The 23,539-nt window shown below is 41.9% G+C and overlaps 1 protein-coding gene across 1 annotated transcript; it reads right to left on the bottom strand.

The window, feature by feature from the left end:
* Positions 1–854: 854 nt before the first annotated feature.
* On the bottom strand, positions 855–17,924 carry HACD4 (3-hydroxyacyl-CoA dehydratase 4). The gene is made up of 7 exons (XM_058824055.1): positions 17,880–17,924; positions 13,664–13,767; positions 12,641–12,768; positions 6,594–6,706; positions 4,137–4,243; positions 3,306–3,437; positions 855–2,582 (listed from the first exon to the last, which is right to left on the bottom strand). The coding sequence occupies exons 2-7, from the start codon at positions 13,758–13,760 to the stop codon at positions 2,500–2,502; spliced, it is 660 nt and encodes a 219-aa protein (XP_058680038.1). The 5' UTR covers positions 13,761–13,767; positions 17,880–17,924; the 3' UTR covers positions 855–2,499.
* Positions 17,925–23,539: the final 5,615 nt, after the last annotated feature.

The raw sequence follows: 23,539 nt of genomic DNA, 5'->3' as shown, positions 1-23,539 counted from the left end.
CATTTATTATTCACTGTCACAAAAACAACTTCAACTTGTGGAAGAAAAAATTATTGCCAATTAAAAATAGAGTAGGATGGAAAGAAAAAAGGCAAAACTAGAATTGCCTCCCACCTATGTCCCCCTTCTTCCTAGGTTCACTTTACCCCTTCAGTCCTGCATTTCTACCTCCTCCCTCCCCAGGCAGGATAAGGTGGGTGTGAGGCTTGCACTTAGGTAATAAACCTTAATCTCTGCTGGTTTGTTTTCTCACTGTTGCTCTGATCCAGCATGGGGATCCCTGCCATGAGGCACAGTCCTTCATGGTTTCTACTCACAAGCTGCAGCTCTTCAAGCACTGCTCTAGCATAGGTCCTTTCCATGGGGTATAGTCCATTAGGAAAAAGCTACCTCAATAGGGGTCCCTAATGGGCCACAGTTCCTGCTTTGCTTGTGTGGGCACTCCTTGGGCTGCAGCTTCCCTCAGGGCACAGCCACCTGCTCCAGCCTGGCGTCCTCCACAGGCTGCCATGTGATATCCTGTCTGGTCTGTTTCTCCTTGGGTTGCAGAGGGACAACCTGTTCCACCATGGTCTTCTTCATGGCCTGCAGAGGAATCTGCTGCAGTGCCTAGAGTAGCTCTTCCTCTCCTTTTCCATTGACCTTGGTGTCAGTGTACAGAGCTGTTTCTCTTACATTGTTCTTACTCTTCTTTCTTGCAAATGTGTAACATTTCTTACCTTTTCTTAAGTTTTCAGAGAAATGCCAGAGCATCATCCTAGCTGTTTGGCACAGCAGTGTCCTGCAGTGGCTCCATTTTGGAACTGACTAGAACCAGCTGTTTCTGGCATGTTGAGTTGAATTTCCAAGGCAAACATGTTCATGTTTCAACTTTAGCAAGCTATATAGTAATTTAATATGGATTTACTCCAGCTGTCTTCAAAACTGTCACTTTATTTAGCTGTTCTGTATGTTTCTTAACACTGTTCACACTTGAATCAGTTTGGGTCAGACAAAAGCCCAAAGTGAAAGCACTCCTGTTTCTCTACAAAGTTCCAAATTTCTGTTTGCAGTGGTTTGAAAAAAACAAATCCAGGGTTGACACTATACTATTCTAAGCTGATCTTGTTCTTTATGGTCTGTAAATATTCGGTGGTCAAAACAGTTTGCAGGCATTGTCTGCCACATGTATGAAATAAATAGAAATTACAGTAGGTGACCTTTCATAACAAATTAATTTAGCTTCACTGTTTCCTTATATAATCTCTTAGGCTGCATGGTTTGAAAAGTTGTATAGGCAAAAGCCTCTTCATATTTTAACAGTATTTAGTTTCCCTTTAAATATTACCTTCTCTCCTACTCCTACTATCTAGGCTCCCTTCTCAGAGTTTTCAGTCAGCTAAAAAAAAAAATAGCCTCACTTTTCTCCCCCACATGCTTGAATTGAAACATAGATGATAATCAATACAGATGAAACATCAGAAAAGCTCCTGCCAACCTCTAAGGAATTATTTAGCTATTTTTGCCTGTATAATCCATTGGGTTGCTGTGTACATTCTTCATTGCCAACCTTTGAAAAGCCTATGTTCTACTTGCATTCTCACAGTTTATCCTAGAGAAGTATGAGGCACAATTGAGTCAAATGCCTAGAATTTTGCACATGGCTTTTGACAGTCATTCAGTTCCCTTTTAGGAACAACATATTATTTGACCTGACTATATCACACTTCTTTTGCACATATCTATCTGCTGTTCAGCATGAAAGGAAATTACTGTGGGGTAAGAGAGTGACATGCCAAACACATGATAACAAGTGTTTATTTCTGACCCTTAAACATCGCCTTGAATGATGAGTAGCATCATCATTCTACTCATGATGATGAGTAGATGAGTAGCAGTACAGTAGATGAGTAGCATAACACTTGCCTTTCTGATTTAGCTGCATTTTCTGGAACCATCTTTTGATAACTGAAGGATGAGACCCGAACATGAAGGATCCTTAGTGAACGCCTGGGTTAATCAGCATGTTAATCAGCATGTTAGTCTCTAGACTGCAAAGGTTCTGGCTTCTGCTGCTTGACAGATTCCAGTTCCAGACAATTTAGCATTTATATGTGAGGTACATATACGTTGGCCTAGTATAAAGTAATCTTACAGATTAAATGATATTGTCATTACAGAATATCTGTAGCTATAGAAAAGAACTAACACTGAAATAAGGGTGTGGCTGTGAGTTGTGGCATGCTTCAATTTTTTCAGAATTCTGTAACATGTATTAGAAAAAAACACTTAATTTAAAAAACTCTGGCCATTTGAAGTCAAAACATTCAAAATTTTTCAAAAGCTGCTGTATTTTTGAGGTGCATTCAAGAAATCTGCCTTTTCTGAAAATTCTACATAGCCAGATAATGTTCATGCAAAGAGGAGTTTTGCATTGAGAAAGCTTTCCAGTTTGTTTTTAACTACTATGTGCAGCAATCCCCTAGGAATGTATTTTGTCCTTCCAAACAAAATATAAACTTAGCTTCTTTTATTTTTGATGTTGCCTGTCCCTAAGTGTGCCATTCTCTCGGAGAAGAGGTTCTGGATGATAAAGCACATACCTGAATCAAAACACAAAACAGTGTAAGGACAAAGGAGTAGAATTCAAACTGTCTACAATTAATTTAGAAGGAACTGTAAGAGCCTTCATCTGGCAACCTTGCACAGTTCCTTCCATGTACTTAGGAACAGAACACTCCATTATAAAGATGAGATCCTTCAAATCCTAAAGCCAATGACAGACCAAAGACTTCTTTATGATGCAGCTAAATTCGGTTGAAATTTTTCCAAAGTGTTTTGATGAGAAGGATAAAATATCTGTTTACATGCAAGTTTTGGAGTGGCCTTGTTTTTTCATCCCTTTCAATAATCATGCTGTAAAAGTCTTAATTTAGATATAATTTTTCATCCCAGCTAGGAGTTCTGAGTGAGGAACAGTTACACAGAACTAGCGTATGATCAAATGGGAATTGATTAAAAAAAAAACCAAACCAAACAAAAAAGCAAGTTTCACTAAATAGCTGTAAGGCAGGCATCACTGAAACAACTTCTATAGGTTTGTGTTTTTATGCACCATAGGCATGGTGTATCTTGCATATTTAACTATTTGTTTTTGAAAGATACTAGAAATCAAACAGGTAGTGATGCACTTTCCTGCAGTGGTCTGCAGGACATGTAGCAGAGAGGGTTAGAGTTTGTGAAAGGCCCAGTACAGATTTGATTTTTTGTTGGAAGGGCATCCCAGTTGTGTTGAGACTCAGCGCTCTGGAAGATGAGATACTTACCTGCAAAGAGCACTATCAGGTACATTTTCAGAACATAGGGGAAGTAGATTGAGAAGGTAAATGGAAATGGTAGCTTGATGGAGTATGTGCCAAAGGATTCAAAATAAGGCAGTGATACACAAATTGCAAATCCTGTAAAAACATGGTAAATTCTTAGTCTAAAGGAAGCAGAAGATCATCAAAAGCTTAATGAACAAGTCAGTTACCTTTTATATTTTATATACCTATACATATATACAATATATGCATTCATATACATATGCATGTTTTCTCCTTGAGTTCAGTTTTGTGGGTTAGGGGTGCTAATTGCTCTAAATTCTAGAATTAATAAATATATCCTATTCACTAACAAGTTCTGTCAGAAACTTTCAGTGTGTTCTCAGTGGGCAGATGTAAGTATGATAACCTGCTAAGTATGGCCTGAGGCAGTAAGGTCAGCCTCAGCATGGGAGAAGCTTTGGAACTTGCTGTCTAGTACACTCAGTCTGGAAGGGGGGAATCCATATGTCTTTTACGAGGGTATCTTTCTGCTTTACTTAGACAAAAAGAACATTCTCCCAGATTTTTAAAAACTTAACACCAAGCAAACAAAAAACCCCTAAAACCTACCAGACACACAACCCCAAACCCCAGATAGTCCCTATGAAAGAAAAAATAACAGAAAAGAGAGACAGAGGTGACACAGAGGTTAATATGAAGGTACACAAACATTTATGACAGCTTTGGCAGCACATGAGGAGCTATGTTAAACAGAAATGGCAATTGAAGTGATCACATTTTACTGAAGAATATTAAGGAAGCAAGTGGTTGGTACCCTCTGCAACTCCTTACCTTTAGCCAGAACTGAAAGGGGATAAAGCGGGATGCACAGTGAGAAGTTGAGCCATGTTAGTGGTAGGTAGTATATGCCCATCCTTGCCAACATATTGTAAGTGTACCTGCAATAAGAGGAAAGCAGATGGTCTCAGAGGAAATTATGATGTCTTTAGAATAAAGATACACTAGTGGAAAATTCAAAGGACTTGCAGAAGAGCTTGGAGCTAAGTAAATTTCAGAGCCAGCAACAGTTTTTGTTCAGAATCCAATGCCTGAAAGTAGATGGCTCAGTTTTTCAGAAGAGTTACCTGTGGTGCTACCCTGGAGCAGGCAGACAGCAATAAAACCCTCCAGACAAAAAGCTCTACAAGAAACCAGCACGATTTCATACTACTCCATCAGAAAATGGATTTCAGATGGGGGTGTTGCAACTGAGAGGGGCAGGCAGAATATCACTGTTGCTTGGGACTGAGAAAACCCTGATTTATGACTGCTGAGCTAGCTGAATCACTGCTGGAGAAGGTTAAACAAGAAGACAATTGCAGGTACATAACTGGTAGTACATCTGTCCCCCTCCTGGACCTCAGCAGGGGTAGTATGTCCAAAAAAAGCAGTTGCTCAAAGTGTACTGCAGCATTTTATTTTTACTGCGGCTGCTACTGTTGTTTATAGGGAGAACAGAATGCTTAGTACTTCAGTCTCCAAAGGTGACCTGATCTTGGTTTGATCTTAAAGTGGTACAGCAGCTCTCCAAACACTGGAGAAACAGGTCTGATTACGGTCAGCTGAAAGACTTCATGCACTGTGAGCTTGCTAGACTTTCCAACAGATAAAACTGGTGTTAAACACACCTGTACTCCCTTTTTTTTGATTAATTTTGCATCATACCTGGCCTGTAGAAGAGTGGACCATTGAAAATGGACCATTGTCTCTCAAGGCTGCCCTCTGCAACCTCAGGATTGCCTCCATTTTTCTATTACTGTTGCTCTTAAGACTGAATGTCAACACAATACAAAAAAGAAACAGCTAGTCCCTCTCTATGCAATTCCTTGGGCTGTTATGGTATAAGCAGGAAAAATCAGACCTTGCTGTCAGTATATCACTAGCCATGATGCCTAATAAATAGTCCTTCAGAGAAATTTATGTCCCTGAAACTTTATATGTAAAAACTTGTAATACTTCAAGAGTAGTTGGCTAAGAGATGGGGGAGATGCCTATACACTTTTAGACATGAATACTTCTTTGAGATACTAGGACATTGTCATGGATGCTGTAACATAAAACAGGTAAGAATTCTAAATTTGTATGAGTTGTATTATGGTTTATTTGAATTGGTAATTTCTGCTATAGACCACAGGAGCTTTCCTATTAAACAACTGCTGTTATTGCTGTGGTGTTTAACTCTGTTCTTTAGAAAGGGTAGAAAATAATGATGCATCAATGGTGCTATTATGCACCAACAAACCTTCACAGCCAACAGTTTATACTGTTGGCATTTGTCCAGCTGCACTGAACCCTTTCATTTCAGATTAGGTTCATACTGTTTTAGTTTTACAAACTTCAAGAAGAAATGGGAGGGAAGTATAATCAATTAATACAAGCAGCAGCCTATTAAAATGTATTTTGAAATACTCTGAAGCTGACCTAAAATCTTTATTAATTCTCTCTGACACTTTCCTGTTTCTTATCTCTTTTATAACATAAGTTTCCTTTTCTGCCTAAAACTATATTCTTCAGCCAGTGCCCTAAGCAATATATTTAAACTAGCAGAAAGGCATTTTATCAAGAAAAAAAAGTTCTGCTGCAATACATGGGTTGCTGTGAGAGCTGTCTTCTTAAAATGCTTCTTAATTCTGTATTTACATGTTATAAGCCTACAAACTGAGGTGCATAGAGGCTTACATTACATATGAGAAGTATGTGTTATTCTTGTGGTGTGATATATGCCCTACTACACTGTCAGTCTCCTGCATCAGGAATAGGAGCTCTTGGCTTTTTGGAAGGCACAGTGCAATCAACCAGAATAATCTTCCTGCCTTTGCAAGAAGTTCTGCTGGTGCTGCCTTACTGTGCCATCAATCTTGGATCAAAGTGTATAAAAAAATAAAATAATAAAGCAACAGGGTGGTAGTGGCAACCAGGATGGTTTCAGGAATTGCTGTTCTCCAGAAGGTAGTTGTGATTTCCTTCTAAATTTTTGTTAAAAATGTCAAAGCCTTTGAACTACAAATATTAATGCAATCTGCTAATGCATTATTCTACCTTACATCTGTAAATTACTCTGCATCTTAACCATGTGGATTTTTGTAAAAATCATTAGGTAACTTAAAAAGTTCAAGCTTTTATTTAAAAATGGATAATACGCTTTGCCAATTCTGAAACAATTAAATGAGTCTGCTGCACAATGGGGGTAGAGTTCAGCTGGAAAGAATAACCTGTTTTCCCCTCATGGTTTTGATGTTGACCCCTTACCTGACCACATCTAATAAATTCCAAAGGAAAAATAAAACACAGACGACATATTTCCCTTGAACTTCTTCCTGACTGTTGATCACGACAAATAAAATAATTATTCTCTCCGTGATCTGAAAAGAAAAGAAAACTTTGAATTCAGTTAGCACCTTCTCTGTTATTTCTGTGGCATTTTGGCAAAATAGGAGGCCGCAAATGGATACAGTTTTCTTTACACAAAATTAGCAGTGAATATTTTGTTCCATGGCCTGCTTTTGTTCAAGGTCCTTCAGCAAAGAGAAGTGGACATGGCTGGCCGTAGCATCAAAGACCTGTTATGGTACATGCGGAAGTTGGCTTGCCAGAGGGGAGGGCTTGGTTTGTAGCCAAGGAAACCTGTGGGTGAGCCCAGAGAGGTTGTGGAAGCAAGGACTACTCCTGCTGCACCTGCCTACCTGGAGGGCTGGCAGGGATAAGCTTCCTTGCTTGCAGGCTGTGTGGGAGGCAGTAGGATACAGAGGGCCCTTCTTGAAGGGGCTCACATGCCAGGAAGTAGTGATCTTACACTCCCAGACCTGCTCCTCATATCTTGGAATCTGTGTCCCAAGGAATCTCTTTCATGTAAGATTTGCAGAGAGAAGGAGGAAAAGTAGAATTCCTTATCTTTCTTTCCATCTTATTCTTGGTTACGGGAAGTGGGTGTAAGCTTGTCACTTATGTGAATGATTGCCACAGTATTTATGTCCTAGCATTTTTCTAGTGGTTGAACTTTATCCAACCCACAAACAAAAAGATAAAGTGGATTAAACAGGAAATGTCTCCAGCTTAAAATAAATACTTTGGTAATATTAAAACTCAAGAATTTTTTTAAAAGCGTATCTTTTTGCAGCTTTCCTGACAGTTTTTCTAATAGTATCCATGCCCTGCCCTTCATCACTACTCCAAGAGTTGTCAAGCTGTCCTAGAACAGTAACAATTCACTCTGATTTACAAATAGAGTATTTGAAAGTGTTGAAGGAGAAAACATACACCTAAGCAGTTGGTATAAATTGAGGTAGCTTTATTAGGTTGGATTTTTTTACCCAATGCCATATCTTCCATAAGGTACATTAGCTGTAATGATTTCACAAGTTGTGATGTCAAGTCAGTTAAAAGTTACCAAATTAAAGTGGATTACCAAGGTTGTTTTTTTAAGCATTGTTATTCTTCATTGGTTTCCCCAGACCCTACCTTAAACAAAGAATTTTGGCTCTCAACAAGTTTGTGTGGTAGTTTTGCTATGTAATATTTACAGGTTCCTGCATGGACCATTCTGGCCACGAGCTCTCTTTTTTCACAAACCACATGTGTCAGATAAAGCAGCCTTCACTATTCAGCAAAATTACGTCAGAGCAATTTTTCATACAGAAAGAGAGCCTGTCTATCCCCCAGGGATCTGGTTCCTCACCTTGGAAAGCACTGAGGGGCCAGAACAGCTAAAAGTGGTTTTCCTGTTTCTCACCCTCCTGTGACTGTCATCTTTTGCTAGGTCCCTAACTGAGGAACTGATTTTTAAAAAGGTCAGATGTTGGCAGACTTCTGTATAGATGGGTCAGGAAACAGAAAGTGAGAGCTAATGTGCTTGTGTTTGTACACTGATGCTGAGGTACACAGCAAAACCATGGGGGAACTGGAAGTATTGATGCAGATCTGAAACCAGATAGAACAGAGATACAAGAAACATGGCAAGGCAACCATCACAAGAAGGAAATCAAAACAAAGGTAAAAGCTGTGTGAGCACTGGGTGGTATTGTGTGCTGGAGAGAACAGATAAAATAGGATCTGAGTTAAAATTATTAGATGTAGAATGGTAAAGAATGCAGCATTGGTGGTGTGGGCACTTTGTCACTGACCCGAAAATCAGACCTGAGATGTGGAGAGAGAGTTCTGCATTATTTTTAATACAAGAGCTATTTCAGAGAATTGCCACAGGTAGTTGTGCTAGAGACCAAGGGCTTCATCATGACAGTGAAAAGATGGACATGTTCTTAGATGTCAGAGCTGGAAGATTTTCCAAATGGTTACTCACCTTTCAAAAAATGGCTAGGAGGAAATGTGCTAGAAAACAGCATGGGGTAAATGGCTGGGATCCAATCCCATTTCAGTGAGAGAAAGGACAAGCAGTAGAAAGGTAGTTACCATTTCAAACTCCAGTTTGAAACTCCATTTTCAAATGGATGTGTGCTGGCCAGTGACAGAACAACTACGGGAGACCCACAATTCAGCCTTATAATCTGGAAGTGGAAGAATCAGTGGATTTTCTTCTCTCACCAGGATACAAGCAGAAACATGAGGCACTGAGAACCACATACTTGGGGTTCAGCAGATTTCCTCCATCAGAGATTCATACTGGGGAAGGGGAGCAATTGAGGCACACAGCTTTGCTAATTACACATGAAGGGACCCAGTAATCAAACTATAAAGTATGTTAAGCACCTGCAAGAACAGGAAATTGGACATGGTACAAACTGGTCATCTTGAGGTATTTTGTTCCTGTTAGACTGTGGCCTCATCTGGCAAGCAATGGGCTGCACAAAGCAGCCACAAGACACTAAGACTAGAAGGATGTGGCCTTGGTCAGGAGCACATTTGTGGGGCAGGACACAGAGCTGGCTGCTCAGGACAATTTTGATATCCCTGTGAGGACAGACAGTAGCATCCTATCTCTTTCTCTGGATGAATCAGCAGGTCGCCTATCTGCTTGCCTTTATTCTCTTTCCTTTCACAGCACTCCTCACTTTAGGTAACCCACACAGATCAAAGGCAAATGCAGAGGTTAGTCAAAGACTGGTGATATTTTCTGCAAGAGGCAGGGTGCTTCTTGGAGAAGAGTAGTACGTTTTGACATTGTCTTCATATATGTACACATGTATCTGTATGCATATATACATGGAGTCATGTACATTTATAAATACACACACATACACACACGTAGATAAAATGCATGTGCTGCTGCTCAGCCGTGGATCATTTCCTGTGTGGATCATCTGTCCTTGCATGAATGAAGATGTGATATTCTCTGTAACTATTCTCATGCTTTAAATAAAAAATGAAGCATGAAACTACAAGTTCCATGTTTTCACATTCATAAAAAGGAAGCATGAGCTGACATATCACCAAGCATAAATGTAATGTTTTCACTTTTCATTCCTCCTTTAAAATCAAATTGGAATTTCCTTCCTTTTCTGACACTGATCTCTCATAGGATACAGCAGGTTCTGTAGGGTGATGTAAGTTTCTACAAGGCAGACTGAGTTTGTTAATCAAGTAAGCGAAACAGAGCAAATTTGGCTAGAGAAAATAGCACATTCACTTCCATTTTTTAGTAACATGACTGTGCAATTTCATACTCAGTACCTGAAATTCTTACATAGTTCTTCAATTTACTGCATATTAACAACAACAACAACAACAACAACAACAACAACAACAACAACAAAAAAAACAGCAGAAGAAAGTGAGAAAAGTGCCACTAAATATTTAGAGTTAAAAAATATTTTTTTTATCACAGAACTATAGTACGTTGCTTTTGGTTCGGTAAATTCAATTTGTTTGCACAGAATGAAGAACTGCTCTTTGTTTCACAAAAGCACCAGCCTTTTCTTAGACCTTTCCTCTCTCCTCGCTATGGTACAAGTCCTTTTAGCCTTTACTCCCTAGCCAGACTAACACATTTCACTACCTTCCGTTTTGGTGGTGACAATGACATGTGACATGCTCTCCTGCCCTCCTCCAATTATTTAAGGTGTAAATGGCCTGAGAGACATCCCTTTGAACCAGCTTTGTGACCATCCCCTGCCTCACCTTACCCCAGCACATCCATCACACAGGACTCATCCTTCTCTCATGGTGAGTTCGCCTTGACCTACCTTGCTCTTTTTGGGTACCTGGTGGCCCGAGACTTTGTCCCTCAATGAGTTTTTCCAGAAGACTCCTCTGAGTTTGTTTTTCCACTAATTGTATCATGTATCTCAAAGTGTTTTTCTTAAATGCTACTAAACCACAACAAATACAATAGGCAGAAATCTTTCAGTCAAGGATTCATTTACATCTTGTATTTGCCATAATGCCTACAGAAAAACTGCCACCACGAGGCCCTTTCCCAACTTGTTTTATTCAATGTTAATTTAGGCCTCCACCCATGCACTTCCCTGACATTGCCTGACCCACCTGTTCTCTCATCCTAGTGATCACCCCAAGTGAACTTCACTGTGGATGTGCATGCATATGCCTGTTAATGATGGATGCATACAGGGGTATGTTTTAAGCTCTGAGTTGGAATAGGTGATGGGAGCACAGAACCAGGCAGCCCCTCTCAAATTCGTTCACCTTTATCAGTGCCCTGACTGTGCCAGAGTCTAGAAAGCCGTAGCAAGGTAAACATCTCCTAACCAACTGTCCTTCCCTAGTTCATTGTGGAAAATATACCTTTTTTTCTTCCTAAGAGGCAGTGAAGAAAGTGTGACAAGGCATGTGGGAGTAGTGGTGGCACACAGCTGCTTAACCTATGCTCTCAGCACAACTAGTAACCCATGGGACAGCAGAGTCTCCACCAAAGAGCTCATGCATCTCGTTTGGACAGCATAAGGCTGCTGCTAACATCAAAGGAAGAGAGTTGTTTGTGGTGAGAGTGCAGATGGGGAAAAAACCAAGTAAGGATCCAAAACTGTATTTGGTGTGAGGCAAACACTGAGAGCCACAGTGCCACATGGCTCCCTGAGCCGCCTCTCCATGTTTTCCAGGAGAGCACTGCACAAACCACACTGCCCAAGAAAGGTCACCCTTTTCTTGCTCAGAATATCCGTTTCATACTAATGTCATTTGTGGCAACAGAGAATAGTGTTTGTGCAGGCCTCCCTGATCTCTGCCTTGTGTAAGCCTCGCTAGGAAAGAAACAGACTATGTCAGGGCTGGGGAATGTGTAAACTCTGTCAGGGCAAGGCTTGCTTTAATGACTAAGAGCAGGGTGCTCTTCTTTCCAAGACATGTAAGATTTGTTACAGGTCATACTAGATAGGAGTCTTCTTTCTCCCCTAGATTAGCATCAAAGCCTGTGGATTTAGGCAAGGAAAAGCATTTCTTTACATTTTGATGGATTTGCTACCATACGTAGGGAGCAGTGTAAAGAACAGAGATCTGTATTAGTCAATTAGTTAATTGGTTTTTTAGACAGTTAATGAAGACTTGGAAAGAGGAACATCTTCACCCATGAATATGTCATTTGACAAAAATGGGCTATCCAGAAAACTAAAAACATAACTAACTACCCTTGGTCTTCTGCCTTCTGACTGCTGAGAGAAATAGGAGTTTCACCATTACTCAAATACTAAGGATTGAAAAGGTTTGAAGGTAAATTCAAGTAATCATTTTCCTTTTTCCAATGCATTAAGAAAAAAATAACAAAACCTGATATTAGCACCCAAAAGGAAAAATAAAAAATAGCGTGGCAAGGAAATCGTCAGACTATCATAATGCTTTCTGCTATAGCATCATGTGATGTTTTGGCTGGTTTTCTGCCTTCAGCTGAACATATGACAAACCACTAGGGGAAAAGACCAGCTTGGTTAAACAGAGAACTTATTGGAAGTCAGGGAAAAAGAGGAGAGTGCATCCCCACTGGAAGGAGGGGAAGATAACTTGGGGGGAATATAGGGATGCTAGGAGGTCATGTAGGGAGAAATTTAGAAGGACCAAGCCCCCCTGGAGTTTGATTACTGCAATTGGCCACTGACCCACATCTGCTGGTGGCCACTCATCTGGACATTTTCTGGGTCCATGCTGGGGACCAAGCATCGGGTACTTACCATTCAGTTTCACTCAAAAAGAAAAAAGTTGACAGGTGAGCTCTTTCCCAACCAGCCTAGTTCTGAGGAAGCAATTCCTGCAGATAGGAAACTACCAGGAAACCAGGCTGCCTGAGGAAGGGTGCAGGAGCAACATTCAGGGTAGGTCAGCCTGGGCTTGTCCCCAGGGGCAGGCATGGCTGATGTGTGTTGATCATGAAAGGAGAGCTTTGAGAACCAACTTACCTGCAAAAACCTGGGGAAGAGACGGCTTTTGTCAATGCCAATGAGGATGTGCAGGATCTCCAGTACAGATAACAACTGGCAAAGGCGCATTACAAGTCCTATGGAGTGAAATGTGTCAGCCAGTGAATCTGAAGGCAAAATTAAGAGGAAGATTAGAGGATGGTTATACAGTTAAAATCTGGAGTAACTGCTGGGTTTGCTTTTACTCTATCATCACTAGAGATGGCAAGAAATAAAGGTCACACAGTACGAAACTTCTGGGTAGCAGAAGAAATGCTTCAGGGAGTGAAGGAGGCAGTCCACTCTGTGTGTGTGTGGCTCTGACACAGAGGCAGGAAGCTGAGAAAAGAATTAAATTCCCTGTACTTAAAGCATGGGCAAACATTATGCGGGATTTGTTGTTTTAGAGATACTGCTTTAGGGTGTTTCTAAATAGGAGAAAATGTTGAGGAAATGCATAAGGAATTTCTAAACACTAAAAAATGTTGAGTTCCTGTCTGTATCTGCACTGCTGAAAATAAGTAGTCCAGAAAGTAGGCATTTTATATGCCTACAACTGTCCGCCATCATAAGTAATTTTAAATTTCCAGTCACTAGTTTTCTATTTTTGTGTCCTAACCCCAGGCAACAGAAAGATAAATATATGGTAATGTTTTTGGAGATAGAGAGTCATGTGTAATAACCACAAAGATCTCTCCTGGTGGCTTCAATAAGTTTAATATTTGCCATAATGACTGGACCTAGTCGTTAAGACTTATGCCTAATTCAAATGTTACTAGCATGCCACTGAATATTGAAGTTCATTAGCAAAACAAGATCTTCATTCCCAGTGTGACAAGGGTAGACGACAGGCAGAAGTAATTTGTTCAGCCTTTTAAATTGAGTGCCTTTCTGATTGAATTACAGTCCCTGGTATTGGACATACACATCTTCATAATCTTAATTTTATCTCTTAATTTGACATCTCTGTGTGTCTGTCACTACCACTTAAAATGTCCAAGGAAAATAGAGAAGGAGCCTTACCTTTTCCAAAGGTCATGAACCTGATGATCATATTTGTAAATATCCAAGAATGTCCACAGAATTGCATTAAGTCATACACAAACAAGTACATGTTCATGGTAAAGCTGTGGAAAGTGAAAATAATAAACTATATGACGTAAAACAACATTGTAAGAAATTGCATGCTCTTTGGACTTGTCAATAAATCAAAGGAAAAGAGCTGAAATTGAGAGCAGCCCTGGGGAGAAGGACTTGGGGGTGCTGGGGGAGGAGAGGCTGGACATGACCCAGCCATGGGCACTCCCAGCCCAGAGAGCCAAACGTGTCCTGGGCTGCATCCAGAGCAGCGTGGGCAGCAGGGCCAGGGAGGGGATTCTGCCCCTCTGCTCTGCTCTGCTGAGAGCCCACCTGCAGGGCTGCATCAGCTCTGGGCTCCCAGCACAGCAAGGACATGGAACTGATGGAGAGAGTCCAGAGGAGGATCAGAGCAAAAGAGAACAAGATGATCAGAGGGATGGAGGACTTCTCCTGTGAGGAAAGGCTGAGAGAATTGGGACTGTTCAGCCTGGAGAAGGTTTCGGGATGACCTAATTGTGGTTCTTCAGTACCTGAAGGGAACTTAACAAGATGGAGACTTTTTACAAGAGCATGAAGTGACAGAACAAGGGAGAATGGCTTTAGACTGAAAGAGGGCAGGGTAAGATTAGATATTAAGGAAAGAGTCTTTACTGTGAAGGTGGTGAGGCACTGGCACAGGTTCCCCAGAGAAGCTGTGGATGCCCCATTCCCAGAAGTGTTCAAGGCCAAAAGAAGGATGGTATTCTGAGCAACCTGGACTAGTGGAAGGTGTCCCTGCCCATGGCAAGGGCGTTGGAACTAGAGGGAGCTGAATGGATATTAAATATTCTCAATGTCCCTTCCAACCCAAATCATTCTTTGATTCTATGAAATATAAACTAATCAGTGTGTGTGTCTCTCAGAGGTCCCAGAACAGAACTCTGTCTAATGAATTAAAGGCTCCTTTTCTTGCTATAGACTTGCTATATTTTTAAGATATGCTCAGAAAAATTTTCAGAGTTCCCACCAATCATTAGGGTGATCTGTGGCCATAAAGGGAAATTTGTGCCTCCAGAGGAAGAAGTATTTATTTAAACAAAAACACTCCATTAACTTCTGGATTCAAGTTGCATTTAATAAACAAAATCTCCTGTGGAAGAAGACTAAATTTTGCAGCTATTCTAACATAATTTTCATGGACAATCTGACTTTTTGCAAAACTTCATAAGCTCTGCATATACCAAATTTCCCATAAATGTATTTTCTTCTGGTCTACTCTGAAAAAAGAGGTTTACTTTTCCTTCATCTGTAAGACTACTTTTTAGGAAATTAACTTGTTAATTTTTTACTAGAATTTATCTCCTGTGTTGGACCTATTAATTTCCTGCCCTAATAAGTAGTATTCTTTTCAAGTTGTGCCTTGATCCTGTGGTATGTCTCTGACAAAAACTTCATTTCATTTGTATCTGTATATTAAAAAATGGAATAAATTTCTCTGTTCAAAAATATCTAAATTTGATGAATGTCTATCCTTCATTCCTAGCATTGGACCATAAATAACAATACTTACAGACTTACTTAAATTGATCTAGATAAACTGATCTTCTAAATATTTATTGTTGGTAAATCGCAGGGAGGCTATGAAAGTGCTTGTCTTCCTCTCTTCCAGTTGTAGGATGAGAGCTATTCACATCATCACTTCTTTAAGCACAAAAAGATTTGTGGGAATAAAACATTTCCCAAAAGACATCATTGTCCTTTGATACTGTAAAAATAAGACATATAAGGACCCAAAATATAAGGAATCTATTCCATATATACCTTCCTTTTGGGAAAAGTAGGATACAGCTGAATTGAACTAAAGTCCAGTGAGATCAACTAATATTTAAACCAAATTCCATCTGTTTTATTACTGAATGACACTTTGCTCCATCTTGTGGTAAGAAGAAGTTGGGAAACTATATATTATAAAAACACAAAAAATTAAGAACATTGTTCTATGTTAAGAAACAGCCTTGTTACTGGACAGACAGGTATTTTTGTATGGCAGTTACAAAAGGAAGGAACAGACATGAAAATCTTGAGGCTTTCCACTCAGCAGCTCCACCACTCTTTTGGTCTTATGCTGCTGCGTGGGCATTGCACTGGATGCAAGCTGAGCACATGGCTTCTCTCTTCTGAAGTTTAGTTTGATACGTCTGTCTGTCATCCTCAGAGCCTGTCTTTCAGTGATTTGTATTTTCCAAACTCTTCCTGCATTGGCTGCCTAGAAAATTGTTGTTTTTGCAGTTCTTAAGGTACTTAATCTTGACTAAACAGGGAGTAACATTTGTAAACATGGCCTCACATTAGTGTTTTGGCAGTGTGGCAGCTGTTGTACATTAGAACACATCATCTTTAAAATATACCAGTGACTGCTGGAATGTGTAGGGACTGCTGACATTAATGGAGGGCCCCATATTCCCCAGAGAGTGTAGGGATGTGGTGCTGGACAACAGGCAGACCCTGGCCCAGAGCTGCAAGTGGCACAGCTCCAGCTCCCTCCCCTGCTGAAACTCTCCACTGTGAAGAAACAGCCCAGATCTGAGACTGCATCACACCTTTTCAGCCTACTTTGACAATCCCCACACAAAAGGTACCTAAGACCAAACAAAAGCTTTTCACAGAAGCAAAGAAATCTAGAGAAACTGAAAGGTGATTTCAGTGTGATAAAAGGAAGCTGAAATGTAACTTTTCACCAAGGTCCTTCTCATCCAAAGGCCGACCTCTTCACCTATGGAAACAGAAGCAGGCTGAAGATAATCTATTTCCCTGTTCCAACAGCTCTGTGTCACAATACAAAACTCAGGCATCTGCTTCTATGTGAAATGTGAAGGGCAGAAGAGATGGTCTTTATTTAGATCCCACGCTCCCATCGGTTCTCAGCAGGGATGACTCCACATTTCGCTCCCAGAACCTGCTTCTGCAGCACTGTTGCAGACAAAACACAGACTATACATCGAGTAGGGGCTCAGTCTCTGAGCCTGCCTCAGACTTGCTGGCTAATCTTCCAAACCTCCCTTTGCCACCCTGGTGCCTGACCTGCTGCCACATCTCTCCCTTGCAGTGTGATTTGCTTTAAGGTGTTCAAGTTTCTTTCATCTGAAGGCATTGTGGGGACGACAGTGGTCACAGCTCATTTCATTACTCTGCCTGCACTGATGACAGGAGAAAGAAACAAACATAGCTCTTGCAGGAGACACAGACCCAGAAGGCAGCACTTGCTGTCTGCTGTTTTAATTGTCAGTTTCACCTTATTTAATGTGGCTGATTTCATGCCAAGTACATTGAGATGCTAGGGATGCACTTATCATATGTAATATCAACCTCGCTTAGCAGAAAACTTATCTGCTTTCTCTGTGGGCTCAAAACCCGGAAAACTAGATGAAATGTAAGAAATGTCAGAACTAGCACACACAGCAAAGATTTTATCATTTTAGTTGCAAAGCTTGATGTATTTCCTTGAGCAGAAATTTCACAAAGTGTAACTGTTGTATTTTATTATTTTTATCACAAAGGTCTTCAGTGTGTCTCTTTGGTAACTACCATCCAAGGCAAGCACGGAGGTAGGTGCCCTCAGTGTCTGAAGGGTGGTCAGGAGCATGCTGCCCCATGAGCTGAGGTGAGAGCACAGCAGAGGCACCCAGATCATGTCAGCCCTTGCCCATCTGTGTGCCCCTTGCAGGGTGACAGGACGCAGGCCGCCCTCACGTTGCTCTCAGGGCTGTCCCACACGGAGGATCCCGCCCAGGCCTGCGTGCACAGAGCACTTTCCTGCCCTCAGGACTCCTGTGCTCTGCTGCCTTCCCGTGTCCCCGTGCTGGCTGACCACACATGAGGAACCAGCCCCCACGCTGAAACCAGAGAGCAATGTTCCTTTTTTTTTCCCTCAGCAGGCAAGATCTGCTAGAAAATTCCCTCAGCTGACATAGTTTCCTTCTAACTCACATTAAGTCATGTTGGTCTGAACTTCTGTGTCTTCCCCTTCCTAGCCGTGACAAGCTGCAAGCCCTGTAGTTCAGGAAGAAGAGAGCTGCTGAGTACAGCTGCTGTACTTTTCTCCCACATGCCACCCACTGTTTTTTCCCCTCTCCTGTTTGCATTTGAGCGGTCTGTGTCACCTGCACTCACGAAGTATTACCTGTTGCAGGGTCGGATTGCTGCTGCTGCTCCTGAGCTTTCTCCTTTTTCCTCTCTGCAGCTGCAGCAGCTGTTTGTTTGGAGATCACCCCTCCTCTTCCCTCTTACCCCACCCCACGACGTCACCGCATGTAGCACTAAGCAGGAACAGCACTGCACTTCCCGAGAAAGAAGTTTTTATGCCCAAATACTTCCACTGCATTTGCCCTGACCCTCAGTCAGCCCAGCCCAGCCCAGCCTAGTGCAACCTAAACCTACTTTACCCTAACCTAACCTAGCTTGATCTAATCTAAATTGGTTTCTTGCCGTTGTACCAATAAGCTAGTCTGTGAATCCCACTAACTTTATTTCTTAACCCAGAAGAATGTTTTGAAAGATTATTGATGAGAAGAAATGCAAAATTATAATGCTTCTTTCATGCTTAAATCATCAACACTACAACAGTGCTATTGACTCCATCAAATGATAAGAAAGGATGGGAGCGCACCCATCCTTTAAATTATTTCAGATAGAGGAAAGAATTTTCCACTTATTCTATAGAAATGTGTGGGGTTTCATGCCCCTGTGAAATTTGGACACTACTCACAGAGTGAAAATATGTGTTCATCCTAGTTTGCTTCTGCCCAAGGTGTCTGGGATATCTCAGCACAAATCAGATGAAGAATACTCTAACTTGTTTATTAACTCCCTTCTGCCAATAAGTAAGTTTCACCACAGGCATTCATGTTGAAATCACACCCCATCCTGCAGTGAGATTTGCAATCTGATGCTGCAAGTACAGAGCACACTGAAGATGTAATAAGCACTGTGTTGTGTGTAGGCACAAAATGCTGGAGGGTAAAATGTTCCTTACTGGGTCTCATCCCTGTTGCAAGTGGCACTGAGCTCCTGGCAGGACCATGCCTGTGGTGTCCTGGAGAGGAGTGAAATGCCTCCCTGGCTAGTAAATTATTTTCTGGGCCCACTGTGTTTGCCATGGTTCTGTCTCCCACCTGAGATCTGAGCACAAGAGTCATACAGCTATGAGTGGCTTTCCTGCCCTATGGCAGCTTACTTTCGCTGATCCAGAATCATCTTCTTCTAGGCTAAATAATTCCTTTCTTTCTCAGGAGCAAATAATATATCAGTGTTAAATAGAGGGTGCAGCAATCAAGCATACCACTGTTACAAGGCCCACCCATGAACTGCTTACTCACTCCCCTCTGCAGCTGGACAGAGGAGAGAAAATTTAGGAAACGATTCATGGGTTGAGATGAGGACTGGGAGAGATCCCTCAGCAAATACCATCATGGGCAAAACAGGCACCACTTAAGATATGAAGTGAACTTACTACTAACAAATCAGTGCAGGATAAAGAGAAGTAAAAAAAGTCCTTAAAAAACCACCTACCCTCTACTCCTCCTTCCTTGCCAGCTGTACCTCCTACCCAGCTGGCACAAGGAGACAGGGAATGGGTGTTACATTGGTTCATCACCTGTGGTTCATCACCTGTGGCTTCTCGTGCTGCTCAGGGAGAGGGAGTCCCTCTCCCGCTGCACTGCAGGGTCCCTCCCACAGCAAACAGTTCACTGAGAGCTTCTCCAACGTGGCTCCATCTCATCAGCAACAGCTCCCTCCAAACTGCTGCAATGTGAGTCCATGCCACAGGCAACAGTTCTCCCAAAACTGCTGCAGCCTGGGTCACTGTTCCGTGGGGTGCAGTGCTCCAAGGACAGGCTGCTCCAGCCTGGCAGCAGGAGCCCTCTCTCCACAGGCCTCCCACAGGATCTCAGCCTCCTCCCGGGTATCTGCCTGCTCCAGCGTGGGGCTCCTCCACGGGCTGTGGGCGGATCTCTGCATCCCTGTGGCCCTGCATGGGCACAGCTGCTTCCCCATGGGCTGCACCACGGCCCGCAGAGGAATGTGGGCTCTGGTGCCTGGAGCAGCTCCTGTCCCTTCTTCTGCACTGACCCTGGTGTCTGCAGTGTTGTTCTTCTCACGTGTTTCCACTCCTCTCTTCTCTGCCACAGTTACAACTGCACAACAACTTTTGGGTTGATTTCTTCTTAAACACCATTTCCAATTGGCCCAGCCTTGGCCAGGGGTGCGCCCATCTTTGGAGCCACCAGGGACTGGCTCTGCTGGACATGGGAAAAGCTTCTGGCAGCTCCTCACAGAAGCCACCCATACAGCCCCTTCTGCTACCAAAACCCCAGGCCATGCAAACCCAGTACACAAGGCCACCAGCGAGGGCTTGCAGGCTGGATTCCACTTCAGATCCATGGTGGTGAGCACCCCTGGCACAGCCTGGTGGGAGGCAGGGGCAGCTGGGGCACCTGCATTTGACTGGTGCTGGGGAGGTGCTGCCCAGCACTGAAGCATTTTGAGGGCTTTCCTTTGGCAGCAGTGTGGCTCTATAGAGTCAATGCTCATTCGCTGCTGAGAAAAATATCTCCTGGGATGGTGTCATGTGAAAAGAGTGATGTTGTCCTCCAAAGGGAATGATGTTGGGGCCTACTCCATGATGAGGAATGAGGGGCAATGAGTAGAGAATCCATTTCAAAGGTGTACTTCTGACCTGAACTATAATGCTCTCATTAACCCACACATTTGAGTGGCAATGCACTGCAGGAATGGAGCCAAGGTACGGGGCTCATCCATCAATCATTGCATAGATATTCAAGTTCTCTTTGGGAAATGTAGAATACAATTCTGCCAGTAGCTTGTAGTTGATCTGGTCAATCAGAACCTAATGCTAGGCCTTAGTGCAAAGAATGCCTCTCTAAATTCAACAGTTTTTCCTGCATACAGCTTTCACTTGAAAACATGTGTGAGGTCTCTTTAGCTGTGTGATTTGCAGTGGTGTTTTTGTAGTGTGATGAATACAAGAAAGTAACAGGTAAGAGCTTTTATTAGACTAGATGGAGTGGGGAGGACACTTGGAGACACTTCTAGGCACACAGATTTTGACAAAGGCTTTTATGCTTAAAACATTTAACACTTTTGTAAGCTGCAAAGACATTAAGGGGAAAGGAAATACCAAACAACACTGTTTGAACACACAGTAACTGGATATGGGAACAAGAGAGTAAGTCATGGCAAAAAACCCTACCTTATTTTTTGTAGAAAATGGACTTTCTTCTCCCCTCCAGTTATTTTCTTGCAGACTAACTTCTGTTTAGAAACTCAGAATCAAAAAACTATTTGTATTGCTGCTGCCATCTCTTAAAGCAAGCTTTATGACTAATCCACTTACGATGATAAGACCACGTGTCACAGGTTTTTAAAAATCTAAACAGTTTTTAACTGCATTGGTTTTCGTGCATCATGAGGTAGGGAAAACACATTCTGTCTGGGCATCGTGCTTGTGTCCGGAATCTTTGCAAGGGGGTGCTTTATATAGAGAGTTAATGGCAATCCTGAAATGCTTCATGTGATGTGGAAAGAATTTCACTCTCTTCAAACAGGAAACATCACCAGGCTAAAACATCTGTTCCTTTTATGCACAGCTTTTGTTTCCAAATCCTTGCTATAAAACCAATATGCAAATGTGTTTTTAAGAAAAGAAAACATGTGTCTCAAAATTAATTTTCAATGTTCCTGTTAACATTATATGTCCCTTCCTCCATTATTAGATTTTTTGGCTCTGTGAATTCAAGCCTGTGTTGGCCAGTGGATTATGCTATTTTAAGCACTGGTAAATCACATTTCTGAAATGTGTGCTTAGCTGTAAGCACATGCTCCCGTGCTATTCGCCTCAGTTAAAGCGAACCCTGGGCTGCCTGGGGGCCACGGGGCTGATGTGGTGCTGCGCTGGCCACTCTTGCCCCTCACTAGCCAGTGGAGGTATTGCACAGCGCTGTGTGATCTTGTGTTGTGTGACTGGGGGGAAGGAAGGCTGTGTGGAGGCAGCAGGGGGAGCAAAGCCATCTTCACGGCAAGCAAGTAATAGGGAAAAGTGTCGGTGCTTTTGTCTGCGCTCTCAATCTGGGCAAAAGAGGAAGCAGCAGCCGTGCCATCTTCACGCCTCTCACACCCAGGAGATGTTATAAACTCAGCAGAGACCCTGGCTTGCAAACAGGTCCTACCTCGCCAGAGCTGACTTGCTGGCATCATCCAACAGGGCGAGTCACACCGAAGTTCCTGGCTGCTTTAGGGTGAGAAGAGCTGTACTGGGGGAGCACCCCTTGTGCCACAAGGGTCCACCAAACAGATGCACACCTGGCAGGGGAGTTGTCTTATCAGGTGAAAATGACGTTTGGAAATGCTTTTTGGGAAAAAAGACAATCCCAGCCAGCCTGTTCAACTCTGTGCATCCTGCATTTTGCCACCTTTACTGTCCAGACCTCCCAAAACGTCACTTGGCGAAGATGTGACAGTCTTACCCTCCTTACTTGCCAGTTCCTGTGAGTCCCTGAGGGAGCAGGTCAAATGGCCTCTAGATTGACCTGTGTACTCACAACCAGCCCCTCAACTCTGTAGGAATATGCTGATTCAGGGGATTCATTTTCAAGCACTGATTTCAAGCATTGAGCCTACATATTACCCTGATCCCCAGGCTAAGGTAAACAGCAGAAAGCTACCGACTATCCTCTCTGCATAGGATAAAAATGCAAACCATTGTGTTTCTGTAGCACTACTTAATCCTTTTTTTCGTCAAAACCTTTCCACATGGAAGCAACTTATTTTTATGATGCAAAGGATGACTTTTTAGGCTGATTATTATAACCTGGTTTTACTGTTCTCAGGGAATCTGAATCTGCATATTCAGGGACAATATAATCTGGTTTTTTTAGGGTAATAATTTTCTACAATTTATTTTTCTTTCAGGGAGCAATGTAAATAGCATCTCTCATTTTCTATTAAAAAAACCTTTAGCCTTCATCAGGTCCTTCCTTCTCATTCCCAATTAGCCTCTTTCCAGCAGCATGGGAAATTCACAGGTTTTGCTTTGAAGGCAGTGAAAATATTAACTAAATATCAAAGATATACCCGGTTTTGAAATGAGTCATGTTTCTGCAGTATCTGTGCCTCCTAATCCAGTGCTCTCAGTTTCATTGCTGGATGAGGCCCACAACCCCATCAAATAAGTTTCTACAATAATAAAGAGGAATTAGTGCTAGATGGGCTGGGAGATTTCACTTTATTGAAATGTTAGTCCTGACCTAGTCTCTTATAACAGAAATTATGATGATAGCTTCTGACACTCTCTAGGAATTTAATGGTTTGCAGAAATACTGAACTGTGGGGAACTGGGAAGAAGAGGGAGACGTGCCCTATTTTTCTTTAAAAATGACCAAACAATCAAACAAACAAACAAACCAAGAAGAAAAAAGAGAAAGCAAACTAAGTGTTTAATATCTTGAACTACTTATAATGATCAGTAATCATGTCCAACATAAATCCTTTTAAAGTATAAGTGAGTAGCTCTGACAGGATTTAATGCTTGTCACAAGGACAACACTGAGTTCTACGGCAGGCTTATTTTTAATTATTAAAATATTAAAGTATTATAATCTCAAGAAAAAAATCTGTTATGGCCAATGCAAGCTTTTCCCAAAAAGTGGAGACTAGAACAGAGTACAACTCAATCCAAAGAGACTTTAAAAGAAAGTATGTTAATTGATTAAAGAGAGAGCGACATTTTGAAAAATAGTTGAAGTCAAATAGGCTTTATTATTT

The sequence above is a fragment of the Ammospiza caudacuta genome, chromosome Z, assembly GCF_027887145.1.
Source record: "Ammospiza caudacuta isolate bAmmCau1 chromosome Z, bAmmCau1.pri, whole genome shotgun sequence".
Taxonomy (NCBI): Eukaryota; Metazoa; Chordata; class Aves; order Passeriformes; family Passerellidae; genus Ammospiza; species Ammospiza caudacuta.
The sequence above is the reverse complement of the archived record's forward strand: the minus strand, read 5'-3'. Positions and strand labels throughout refer to the sequence as shown.